Genomic DNA, 12,825 nt, shown 5'->3' on the forward strand with positions numbered 1-12,825 from the left:
AAGCAAAGAAAAACAAAGGCTAAGGGCCCCATGCCCCTGGAAGCAGCCTTTAGATCTGCAGCTGAAGCCCAGCCCAAAAGGGCAGGCCCAGGGTGACGCCCCTGCCAGCTCTACCTGTGTCTGGAAAACAACTCCTCAGGCTCTCACATGTCAAGTGGTCAACCTGAGAAGGACATGGATACATTATAATGTCTCTAATCATCACAAATTAAGTATGATTTCATAAAACATAAAACATGATAAACTCACCAGACTAGAGGAGACTAAACAGACAAACTTTGGTACAGTGAAGGCAGAGAGTGGAGGCAGACAGAGAGCAAGTCCTCGAACATGGACAGAGGGCGAACAACTCCTCAGGCTCTCACATGTCAAGTGGTCAACCGGAGAAGGACATGGATACATTATAATGTCTGAAAAATAAAGAAAATGTTTTCCTCTGTCCTGAACCTAGAGTTGAGAACTTTTTGGATGTGTGTTTCTTTTAAAACCTTTTGAAAATTATTATAATAATGAAGTATGAATTTATACATTAAAAAATACATGATAAACTTACAATTCTAACAGTGGTCCCAAATGTCCACATATAAAACAGAGGGAGAACGACTCCTCAAATATATCACAACAACCTGTAATAATTGATAATTTAGTGTACATGATCACATCATTAAGGATCAACACATAAGCACTCTCATCTCTATTTACAGCTCAGAAAGTTTACTGATGCTATGGCAACAGTAAACAACGTTAGTAGCTCTTAGCTAGCTTAGCTAAATCATCTGAACAATAATAACCCATAATATCACAATTCGGCATATTAAAACCAAATCAAAAACGTTTTCTACTCTGTTTTGGACATGTCTCAAAAATGTAGCCTAGCCAGCCCCAGGCCAACGTTACTTAACATGTCTGCCTCCACTCGCTCATCATTGTCGAGTCCTCCTCGCTCGTCTCCCGGCGCACCTGCTGCTGCTGGGCTGGTGAACCCGGCACCAAATAGGTCCGTCAGTTTGGCACATTTAGCAGCCTCCACCTCCAGAGACTTAGGCTTTTTTTCCCGATGCTTCTCAGCGCCACCCAGGCGTTTTTTACTCTTATTATCCATTTTAAGTTTCTGTCTCAGCAGCAGCCCGTCCCGCGACTCCCCACGCCAATGCCATGAGGTCCCGCCCCACCCTGGTTTGTGTTGTGATTGACAGCACTGTCAGGGCTCTCTGAGCCTGTCAGCCCATGATTGATTGACAATGACAAACAATAGACCAATAATATGTGTCGATACTGGCAACACACTGCTAGCCCTCTGTAGCCAATTGGCCGGCCCAATTGGAGGGAATTTAGAGAGGAAGAAGAGAAAAAAAAACAAAACATAGCGGACCAGACCGGCCCACATTGGGTCAACGGCCCACCGGGACGATGCCCGGTATGCCAGATGGCCAGTCCACCCCTGGTGATGTCACATAATGCTCTTTCGGAATGACAATTGGGTGCTTGAAAGAGTCAGAGAAAGTTGAATGGCAGAGTCTTCCTCCCACCTTGAGAAGCCCACCTGTGTCAAGAAATAGATCAAGCTGGTGCAGCTTGTTGTGATGTGGCAGTTCGCTTCCTTTGCTCAACAGCTTTATATCCTTTCCAAAGGCCTAGCTTTGCACATTCTGAAGTATAAAATGTTCAGCACGTTCCTGTTCACTTACTGAGGTTGGAGCATGTGATCCCATCTTCATAGCTCACCGTTGAAGGCGGGCCACAGCCTTGGTGCATTTGGACCATGAAGAACACTCGGAAAGATGATCTCCAAGACTCTTTGGTTCTGTGGTTTTTGTCAGCAGTGTCTGTGCGCAGTTCGCTTCTGCGCATGAGGTAAATATATTTTTTTGTTAAATTAAAAACAAAAACAAATGTATAATAACAAAAAGCCTGAAAAAAAAATATCCTTACAATTTCGATTGGGCCTCACTGTCTGGCAGTGCTCAAACTCTAGATATACATTCATACATTTTTCATTTTACCTAACAAGCTATCCTAAGCATGATATTGATATTCAAACAAATACATGTATACATCACAAATTACAATTTGTATGTATGTGTTTACTCTCTCTCATATATTTGAAATAACATAATTATTTCCCCACAATCAACTATAAATCCTAATGTTATAAAATATGTTTTATTGAAACACTAATCAACAACATTCACACACAAACATTCTGCTTACAAGGGAAACATTTATCCACCACGAAAAATGATTTGCACGTCGTTGAACTCCGTCTCCCACAATCCTCGGTACCGGGCAGGAAGGTGACGTGTTTTTACTACGTGTCAGGAAGTGGTGTGTTGTCAACATGGCGGCGCAGCAGAATGATGTCGACGAGCTGTTCGATGTCAAAAACGCTTATTACATCGGCAGTTATCAACAATGTATCAACGAGGCTCAGAAGGTGAAGGTAGGTGACGTGTTTCAACAGCTGGCCTGTCCATGTTGTGCCTCTGTGGCTCAAAGGAGCGGACACTGCGCCCACGAGCTAAAATGCTAACTGGTCTAGCTAATGTTGTCTCTCGCAGCCCAATAAGGTGTATTTAGCTGCTGTTTGTGTTTTCTGTCTTCGCAGCCGTCGTCGCCAGAGAAGGAGACGGAACGGGACATGTTTTTGTACCGAGCATACATCGCCCAGGTGAGCGTTCAATCCATTCCGCTGAGTTTCACGTCATCAGCTGTGAGTTGTTGTGTATGTATCGCCATCATATAGTCTCAACGGCCTCATCCTGATCTCTGTGTGTCCTTGCAGAGGAAGTACGCTGTCGTCCTGGAGGACATCAAGGCCAGCTCATCCCCTGAGCTTCAAGCTGTCAAGCTGTTCGCAGAGTACCTGTCAAGTGAAGGCAAAAGGTTAGAGCCTCCATTTGACGTTTAGGTGATCATAGAGCTCAATAGCGTGGGTAAAAAGTAACACACATCTTGTCAGTATACTGTACAGATGGTCAGCCTCTACACATCCATTCACAGCTAGCTACTGCTATGACAATCATATTCCATGTGTCTGACTCAAGCATCAATGATGTCTGACCTGCTGAGTGGGATTCATTGGTTTCATAATGCTGCCATACAAACCAGTAACCAGTCAGATTTACCTCTAGCCTCAGCGTACCCTCAAGGCCAAAACACATAATGACGCTACGGTGCACAACTGAGGTAACGTCCTTAAATTCCTCTGGTGACCGCTAACACCTGCTAACATCTACTGGTAGTTAGTTGGCAACTTAAATTGTGCAGAAGACCGTCTTGTCCTAGATTCTAAAATAAACATTGAGCTTAACAACGTGTGTAAAATGTAACATACACTTTGTCAGTATGCTGTACAGACGGTCAGACTCAACACGTCTATTTATAGCTTTAACGCAGGAATCGATCAGTCAGTGTCAGAGTTCTGTTTCTTCAGAGCAGAGATGACTTAGAGGAACATTGCATGTGTCTGACTCAAGCATCAAGTGGAACCTAGTTCTCCTACATTATGGATTAACACCTTGTCTCCTCAGATGACATGTGATAGAGCAATGCCTGTGTCGTTCCAGCTTTTCTTGTCCTTGGTGTATTACATACGGCACCATTTGATAGAATAGATCCACAAGTTATCCATGTGAGACTTCGACTTGTGATGATAGCCACAGTTTCATGTGAAATATGCTCTTTGATATGAATATAATACTTTAACTATCCTGCCAAATTGGGAAACTGTCTTTCTCAATGTTTAAAAGTAGATCTTCAAACATCTCCTGTGTTACAGATTATTTTCTTTGAAAGAAAGTAATCAAAGGTGCATCAGGGTTACTGCATTCTGCTTGAGAGGGGTCAACAACCAATTCTGTATCTTTTAAATGCTCAATATATCACCCAATTCATGTAGAGGTAACTGAACAGCATTTGTAGCTGATTTTTGTGTCTTCTACCTTAGTGTGATTTAAAGAATTCTCTTGTGTTTTAGAGCCTGATAATCAAAATCCTTCTGTCTCAATATTTTTGCAGGGATGCTATTGTGGATGATTTAGATAAGAAGATGGCAAAGAGTATGGATGCCGCCAACACCACCTTCCTTCTCATGGCTGCATCCATCTACCACCATGAGACGAACACAGACTCTGCTCTGCGGACTCTCCACCAAGGAGAAAGCCTGGAGTGGTAAGAAGCGGTTTAAAGTTTACTTTTAACCATGTCACGAACCAAACTGATCTCAAACAAATGTATCTGCAAAGAAAACTAAATTTGTTCTTCTATTCATCTATCAAAAATAATGAAGCAAATTTCATATGTGCATTTTATTTGTTATAAATCAACCTGGTTTCATATACATTACATAAAACGACATCATTGTTGTCAGTCAGATATATACATTCTAAATAGAGACTTTACCTTTCTCAAAAGCACTTTAAGGAAACTTCTTCGTCCCAGAGAAAATGTACAATCTTTGTTTTACAGGACAAATTTTCTTAGTAAAATACATATCATTTTGTTAATTCTAGTTTCAGTGACGACATCTGCTCCTCATTTCTCTGTGGGTTATGTGAGGTTTCTTAATTCTGAAAACTGAGGAAATTGACCTATTTGTTTTTTATTTTTCAGCATGGCCATGAGCATTCAGGTGTTGCTGAGTCTGGACCGTGTTGATCTGGCAAGGTATGAAAGCAAGCAGTGCAAGATTTATATTGAATTGTTGGGTCAGGGATTTCTAGAAATGTCACAACACCATATATTTGATAGTCAGGAGTGGGACCTCCTTATGGTCGGTGTGCAAACAGAATTAATTTTTTTTATTTTGGAATCGATTTGTGAGCAAAGTATTAGTTCTCGCGACATCTCTAATGGTGTCCTTCGAAGGTGGAAATATTTTTGATTGTGAAATCTACAGTAGGAACATACAGTACATGTGATTAGGTTTTAACCTTTATACACAAAAGCAAATACTTAATGTTTGAATTGGAGCTGTGTTCCTCCAATAATGAAGATTTGTTCTCTCTTCTCGTCCCCATTGACAGAAAAGAGCTGAAGAAGATGCAGGAGCTGGATGAAGATGCTACTCTCACCCAGCTGGCCACAGCCTGGGTTAATATTGCTGTGGTGAGTGGACAATATCAGTTGATTCATAATTAAAAGCTGTATGATTAATCCATGTCTATCCTGTACACAATAGAGTGGCTTGGATATCAGCTCTGTCTACACAAGTTAATCAAGTTTCTGTTTGCATTATATTTGCTTACTATTCTGTGGTCACTGACTCACACGCCTGTTGTTCAAGGGTGGAGAGAAGCTGCAGGATGCTTACTACATTTTCCAGGAGATGTCAGACAAGTACTCATCCACACCGCTGCTACTCAACGGGCAGGCAGCCTCTTACATGGCCCAGAATAAGTGGGAGGAGGCCGAGGGAGTGTTGCAGGAGGCCCTCGACAAGGTTAGATGAAAGATAAATCTTTGTTATTGTCTTTCTTGTTTTATTTCTTTCTCTCAGGGCTAGGGTTAGTTATCAACCTGGATGTAAATACATGGACAGTTGTTTATCCAGACAGTTTTTGATATGATAATATTCTTCAATTGCAACTCTTTTATGTATCCAGCTAATCTGAACATCCACTCAGTTTGATGTTACAACTTGAAATGATGATAATTATGATACTTTTTAGTGAATTATACTGGGTGCCCCAGGCTTGTATTTGTAGTGGCATTAAGAAATCAGAAATAAGGCCAAATCTTTCCTATTTGTTGAATGGCTCCGTCAATCACATAATGTTAAAATTGGCACAGCAAAAAAAAAGAATCACTGCTTGCATTGTAACAGCAGATGGCTCCACACACACTCTTTTGTGGTCTACAGTTATTGTGCTCTATCTATAACTGGATGAGGTTTGACCAGGGTGTGTGTGTGGGTATGCTCTGCTCTGTGGTCGTAAAAGTCACAGCTTTCTGCAACATGTTTACCAGTAGTATGAGGCCTGAGCTAGCCAGACAGTGAGAAAGGTGACTGTGAAATGGCTTAAAACTAAATCAGCTGTTTAACTGATCTTCAGGGAAGTGTCTCAGATCCTTTTATGAAATACACCATGTTTGCTATCCAGGTAGCTTTGACAACTTGGTGATCCTGCTTTATGAGATAAAGTAGACTCCAGGTTTATGATGCTTTGTGTGATACTTCAGTATTAACTGGTCAGACTTTTACAAAGTTATGGTTATTGCTTGATTTTATCTCTTGCTAATTAAGCATGCAGAACATAACAAAAGTAATGTAAATGTATATAAATGTTGTAGGGGCTCACATTCTAAAGAGCTAAACCAGACAAGTGATTTCATGTTGATGAATGGAATAAATATCAGACATTTGACACTTGCATGCAGAAATTGACACTTTTGGAGCAACTCTTCCTAGGTAGTGTTGAACTGAATCACTGCACAAAGGCTCCCTGCACCACACTGTTTGCTGCACATATAACAGAGGAAATAAAGCTTAATATGTATTGTATGAATGTACTATTCCATTTTATTATCTAGCTCCAAATTTTCTATTAAGACAATTTTTCTTCTGCATCAACCCTTCGCTTCTGTGAGCATTTATACTTGTGTCTGTTAGTTGCCAGTGGTGTTTCAATTCCACTGTCTTGAGTTTCTTTGTGAACTTCCAAAAATGGCAACTTAAACTCGGTGTATCAACACAGAAAGTAGAGAACATGTCAGAGGTGATGGAGTATAAGACCACTGATTTGACTCAAGCAGAGGGAAGGTGAATTTCCTGTACTTGCGTTGAGACGAGGAGCTACATTTCTCAGAGGTGCACGTCACGCTGCAGTGTAGAGGAGGCAGCTCCTCGTACTTACAGCATAAGCTCTATCATCAGAAGTACAAACTAACCTTTAGTCTCACACTGACTTGTCGTCTCTGTCTTTCTGTTTCCTACTTTTAGGACAGCAGCCACCCTGAGACGTTGATCAACCTCATAGTGCTGACACAGCACCTGGGCAAAGCTCCTGAGGTGAGACTTTGGACTCCAATCTGTTAACAACCTCGCCGTCTTAGCAGCCTTCAGATTTCCACTTTCCTATAGACAAGCTCACCCTCGTTCAATAGAGCATATGAGTGCAAAATTCCCCTCAGCAGTTTTGTATTTTTGCTTTGATTAAACCAGGCAAATGCATTCAAGCAAGGAATTTCTTGACTGGGTTTATTTTCCATCTTAAAAAGTGTCTTCTAGGCATATTTCCTAGTTTAGTGCTGGGTGTGAGTTTTACTCCCTTGAACTCAGAGTTCATGAGATTAAGACTCATAATCATTTGATGTAGTTGATGGTAATGCAATATAATTCTAACCGCTGACCTCTAAGCGCTAAGAAAACAGTGATAACCCCTGATTTGCACACCTCCCTCAAGGTTAACTGCGATAATGTGGACATTTTCTCACTAACAAGCCTGATCCTCAGCGGTAGAAGGGAGTAACCTTTGAGAGGAGTTTTAAATCTAAGATAAACAATGTAAACGTTCAAGTTCTGTTCATTTTCTTGGTCATTTGGTTTAATAATTTTTCAACTTGCATTCATATTGCACAAATCTTCTTAAATCTCCTAAACAAACGGAGCAAGTTGGACACTTTCAAACACAGATGAATAATAGGAAATGTTTACTAAACGATTAAACATTGTTTTCTACGCTAGATGGTTGTATAGATATTAGTTAGTTGAAGCAAAACAGGTTCACTTTTGCATCAAAGATGGTACACAGCTGTCAGCCAGATAACAGCTGGAGCAATGTGTGACCACATTCAGCTCAGGCATGTGTACGGGGCCCACTGGGGCTATCATGTGACATCTTTTACCCGAAGATGCAGGTCAGCAATATTTGAAGTACATCATGGCCTTAGAAAGAGTTTGAACCAGGTCACATAGTGAACCAAGAAAAGTTGAATTGAGGGCAACTTTGTTGTATTTCCATTATTGACCTCTCCTTCAAGAGGTTTCTTCAGGTCTGACTGGTCTGAGAAGCAGTTATTTAGTCCATTGATGTATCTGGATTTGTTAGTTCTACTGTCTGATGTAATGTCAGCTGATAGAGTTCACCTGAGGCTCAGTGTCGACAGCTGTTGTTTTGGAATCACAAAAAAAAAACGTACATTTTTACTCAACTTGGATGGTCGTATAATTTTTCCAAGCCAGCGTTGCTTATTCAAAACTAATCACAATCACTCAGATCATTGAATTATTATATTTTATACAGGAATGTTTGTTTTCAGCTCCTGAAAACAGTTGTTTTTATTTGACAAGCCTTCATAACCTTTACTTTGTTCTACTGTTTTAAGAGTCTTCTAAAACCGTGTTTATGAGGCTTTTACACTGTTATACACTGTTGTGAGTTTATATTTTAATGTGATCTGTTTACTGCTGTCCTCAGGTAACCAATCGGTACCTCTCTCAGCTGAAAGATGCACACAGAGTTCATCCATTCCTCAAGGACTATTTAGCCAAGGTAACTTGCTTGCGTCAGAATGTGTAATTCATTGCTCTTTGTTCGGCTCAAATTGTGAAAGACTTCCTTAATCGTTATTTAAACATCCATTCATAACTTTTGTACAGCAGTACTATACTGACTGCTTCTGAACTAGTAGATTGGTTATCTTTAAAAAATATCAACACAAATTACATGAGGAGAAAATCATGAAACATCAGACACCACTGAAAATTGTTGGTTCATAACCTTTACTCTGATGATCTGATAATACCGGGCTTGGTTGTTTTTATGGCCGGGCAGCAGGTAACCTTGGAGCAAAGCCAATGAGAGCATTAAACTCTGAATGTTATTGCCTTCACCACACATACAGTGCCTTGCATAAGTATTCACCCCCCTTGGACTTTTTCCCATTATGTACTGTTACTAACTGGAATTCAAATAGACTTAAATAAACTTTTTCCCATTTGATCAACAAAACATGCATAGTACTTTGGAGGTGCAAAATAAATTTTATTGTGACACAAACAATAATGAGAACAAAAAAGTTGACATCTGTTGGGTGCATAAGTATTCACCCCCCTGTGTCAATACTTGGTAGAGCCCCCTTTCGCTGCAATTACAGCTGCAAGTCTTTTGGGGTATGTCTCTACCAGCTTTGCACATCTAGAGATGGAAAGGTTTGTCCATTCTTCTTGGCAAAAAAGATGAAGCTCAGTCAGATTGGATGGAGACCGTCTGTGAACCGCAATCTTCAAGTCTTGCCATAGATTCTCTATTGGATTGAGGTCTGGGCTTTGACTGGGCCATTTTAAGACATTAACATTCTTTAATCCAAACCATTCCTTTGTAGCTCTGGCTGTATGTTTAGGGTCATTGTCCTGCTGGAAGATGAACCTCCGCCCCAGTCTCAAGTCTTTTGCAGACTGCATCAGATTTTCTTCAAGGATTTCCCTGTATTTGGCTCCATCCATCTTTCCCTCTATTCTGACCAGTTTCCCTGTACCTGCTGAAGAGAAGCATCCCCACAGCATGATGCTACCACCACCATGTTTCACTGTTGGGATGGTGTGCTCAGGGTGATGGGCAGTGTTGGGTTTTCGCCACACATAGCGTTTTGCATTGAGGCCACAAAGTTCAATTTTGGTCTCATCTGACCAGAGCACCTTCTTCCACATGTTTGCTGTGTCTCCCACATGGCTTCTGGCAAACTCCAAACGGGATTTTTTATGGATCCCTTTCAACAATGTCTTTCTTCTTGCCACTCTTCCATAAAGGCCAGATTTGTGGAGTAGACGACTAATAGTTGTCCTGTGGACAGATTCTCCCACCTCAGCTGTGGATCTCTGCAACTCCTCCAGAGTAACCATGGGCCTCCTGGTTGCTTCTCTGATTAATTTTCTCCTTGTCCGACTCTTCAGTTTGGGTGGACGGCCTCCTCTTGGTAGGTTTGCGGTTGTGCCATATTCTTTCCATTTTCTTATGATGGATTTTATGGTGCTCAGAGAGATGTTCAAAGCTCTGGATATTTTTTTATAACCTAACCCTGCTTTATATTTCTCCACAACTTTATCCCTTGGTGAGCTCCTTGGTCTCCATGATGCTGTTGTTCAGTAGTGATCTCCAACAAACTGTGAGTCCGTCACAGAACAGGTGTATTTATACTGAGATTAAATTGCAGACAGGTGGACCCTATTTACTAATTATGTGACTTGCAAATGTGACTTGTGAATGCAATTGGTCGCACCAGATCTTTGTTAGGGGTTTCACAGTAAAGGGGGTGAATACATATGCACTCAACACTTTTCAGATTTTTATTTGTAAATAATTGTGAAATCCATGTAATATTTCCCCCCACTTCCAAATGATGCACTATTTTGTGTTGGTCCATTACATAAACTCACGATGAAATAAATTTTAATCTGTGGTTATACCATGACAAAATGTAGAAAAGTCCAAAGGGGGTGAATACTTATGCAAGGCACTGTAGTCACACACAAGCAGATGTGCATTAACATGCTGAAAGCTGGTTAGACCATCACCAAACAAACCATACGATGCACAGCTGTTGCTACGGTCGGATGTTTCCCTGGTGTCCAACTGTTTTTTCTGCTCTTTATTTTTCTGCAGGAGAATGAGTACGACAGACTAGTGTTGCAGTACACCCCCACTGTTACAGCGTGAGACATCTGCATCTGCTGAGATGCCTCAACAATGGACCTAAGCTTAACACCATGAGGATCACACACTCTGTCCCTCTTACAAACATACACACAATACAATGTAAATGTACTTTGGCTATAGATGACACATGTCTCCCTCTGTATGCATTCTTTCTAAATTTGCATTTCTCTTATTGAAATCGAAACATCTGTGTAATGTAAGCATTCCTTCGAAATATTAATAAATGTTTAATACGTGTGATGTGTTTGATTTATGGTTTATGAACAAACAAAATAGGTTTTATCTGCAGACTCTAAGAATTTAAAGATCCAGTGTGTAATATTTAAGTGAAAATGATCTATTGGCTGAAACTGAATATAAAATAATCTTAGTGATGTTTTCACAAGTGTCTAATCATCTTCATCAGCCCTTTATATTTATATAATTCATATTTACAGTCCAAACTGGACAATTTGACCCCTTTTGAGTTTTTATGTCAAATGAATGCTGCCACAGGTTCCCTGTCATGTTTGGAAGGGGAGGGGTATTCAGCTGCAACATGCAACTTCACCACTAGATGTCACTAAATTCTACACACTGAAGCTTTAAGTCAGGGCTAGATTTTCATTTAGGAACAGTGGAGAACTGCTCAAGGCAGCCAGATCCACGTGGCTCCAAAAAACTTTAAGTTTACTCTAAATTATTTGGGTTTACATATATGTATTATTATTTCCATGTCTCAGGTGTTTAAAACAGAAACCTTGTAGTAAATTGTGGAAGCTGTGGAACTTCCTACATCCCCATAAACCTCAAGTTATTAATTTGGGTCTATGTAATTAGATTTATCAATTTGTAGGGAATTTACAGAGATTTGTAGAGATTATGCTATTCATAATAATATTTCCTCCAACCTCCATCTTGTACATTCTGTCCAAATCTAGTTTTAGGACCTTGGAAAAGGACATTGGTCAGGCACGGGTTCAGCAGGGTGGTCTGGACTGAGGTTGGTTCTGCTGGGTGGGGCATTGTCTTGTCACAGTAGTTTCCTTGCTGTCTTTTCTGCTTCTGTGGTGGGGATGCATTTGAAAAGTGAGGTTGCATCATATGGTACCATGGTTTTCTCAGGGTCTAGTCAGACTTGCGAGTTATTTTGTGGTGTGTTCTGTTTCCAACCAGAGGAGAGAGAATGGTGGCTAGGTGTTTGGCAATGTTGTGACCACCACCTATTTCCAATTCAGTGAGGGCTTCTACAGACAAAAACCCTGTTGTGCCATGGAGTCACCAGTGTCTCCTATAGTGGCCGATCTCTACATGGAAGAAGTAGAGAGCAGAGCCCTGAGTTCTTTCATACAAACTTCAGTTTACGTGGATGACGCCTGGGTTAAAAGGAAAACACAGATAGTGGAAGCCTTAACAATACATCAATGCAGTGGACGGCAACATCAAGTCCACTGCGGTAGAAGTCTGGCCTTCTTGGACTGGGCAGTGAATATTGAAGGTGATGGAAGCCTCAACATTGAGGTATATAGAAAACCTCCAGACACAGATCAATATTTATGGTTTGACTCACCATCCACTGGAGCGAGAAGCCAGGGGTTATCAGAACCCTGCACAATCAGGATTAGTCTGTGCCCACAAGGTCAGATGGTAAAGAGAAGGAACAAACACTGGGCCTTCGTCAAAACCACAGAAAAGAGAAATGGAACAGAAAGGGTGGAAAAGAAGGGTCAATGGAACAACGTTGTAATCCTAATGCTTCTGTAATATCTGAAAAACAAACACCACATCCCAGAACATTTCAAGCCTACCAACACACTGAGGCTGAAACTGGTCCACCCCAAAGACAAAACGCCCAGACATAAGCAGAGCAATGTAGTATATGCAGCAGAATGTAGTGAGGAATGCACAGACCTGTACTTTGGGGAAATTAAACAACCCCTTCACGAACTTACAGCACAGGAGAGGCAGCTCCTCAGGTCAGGACTCAGCAGTCCACCTGCCTCTAGAGGACAAGGGACATTCATTGGAACACAACATTTAGGCCAGGGAAGACAGGAGCTTTGAGAGAGTGGGAAAGGAAGCCATCTATGTCAAACTAGAGAAATCATCTCTGAACAGAGGAGGTTTAATACGTCACCTTTCAGCCACACACAACACAGTCCTGACTTCCATCCACACCAGTTCACACATT

At 41.0% G+C, this 12,825-nt stretch overlaps 1 protein-coding gene across 1 annotated transcript; it reads left to right on the forward strand.

Annotated features, from left to right (window-relative positions):
- The first annotated feature begins 2,283 nt into the window (after positions 1–2,283).
- cope (COPI coat complex subunit epsilon) lies at positions 2,284–10,892 on the forward strand. Its single transcript, XM_053431205.1, has 10 exons — positions 2,284–2,440; positions 2,606–2,668; positions 2,783–2,883; positions 4,018–4,170; positions 4,612–4,665; positions 5,025–5,106; positions 5,285–5,440; positions 6,941–7,009; positions 8,418–8,492; positions 10,602–10,892. Exons 1-10 carry the CDS (start codon positions 2,339–2,341, stop codon positions 10,653–10,655), a joined length of 909 nt encoding a protein of 302 aa, XP_053287180.1. The 5' UTR covers positions 2,284–2,338; the 3' UTR covers positions 10,656–10,892.
- Positions 10,893–12,825: the final 1,933 nt, after the last annotated feature.

Source organism: Pleuronectes platessa, chromosome 9 (genome assembly GCF_947347685.1).
Source record: "Pleuronectes platessa chromosome 9, fPlePla1.1, whole genome shotgun sequence".
Classification (NCBI taxonomy): domain Eukaryota; kingdom Metazoa; phylum Chordata; class Actinopteri; order Pleuronectiformes; family Pleuronectidae; genus Pleuronectes; species Pleuronectes platessa.

Coding starts and splice junctions, on each gene's coding strand:
- cope (XM_053431205.1), top strand. CDS start 2,339: ATGGCGGCGCAGCAGAATGATGTCGACGAGCTGTTCGATGTCAAAAAC. Junction 2,669..2,782: donor ACCGAGCATACATCGCCCAG/GTGAGCGTTCAA, acceptor GTGTCCTTGCAG/AGGAAGTACGCTGTCGTCCT. Junction 5,441..6,940: donor TGCAGGAGGCCCTCGACAAG/GTTAGATGAAAG, acceptor TCCTACTTTTAG/GACAGCAGCCACCCTGAGAC.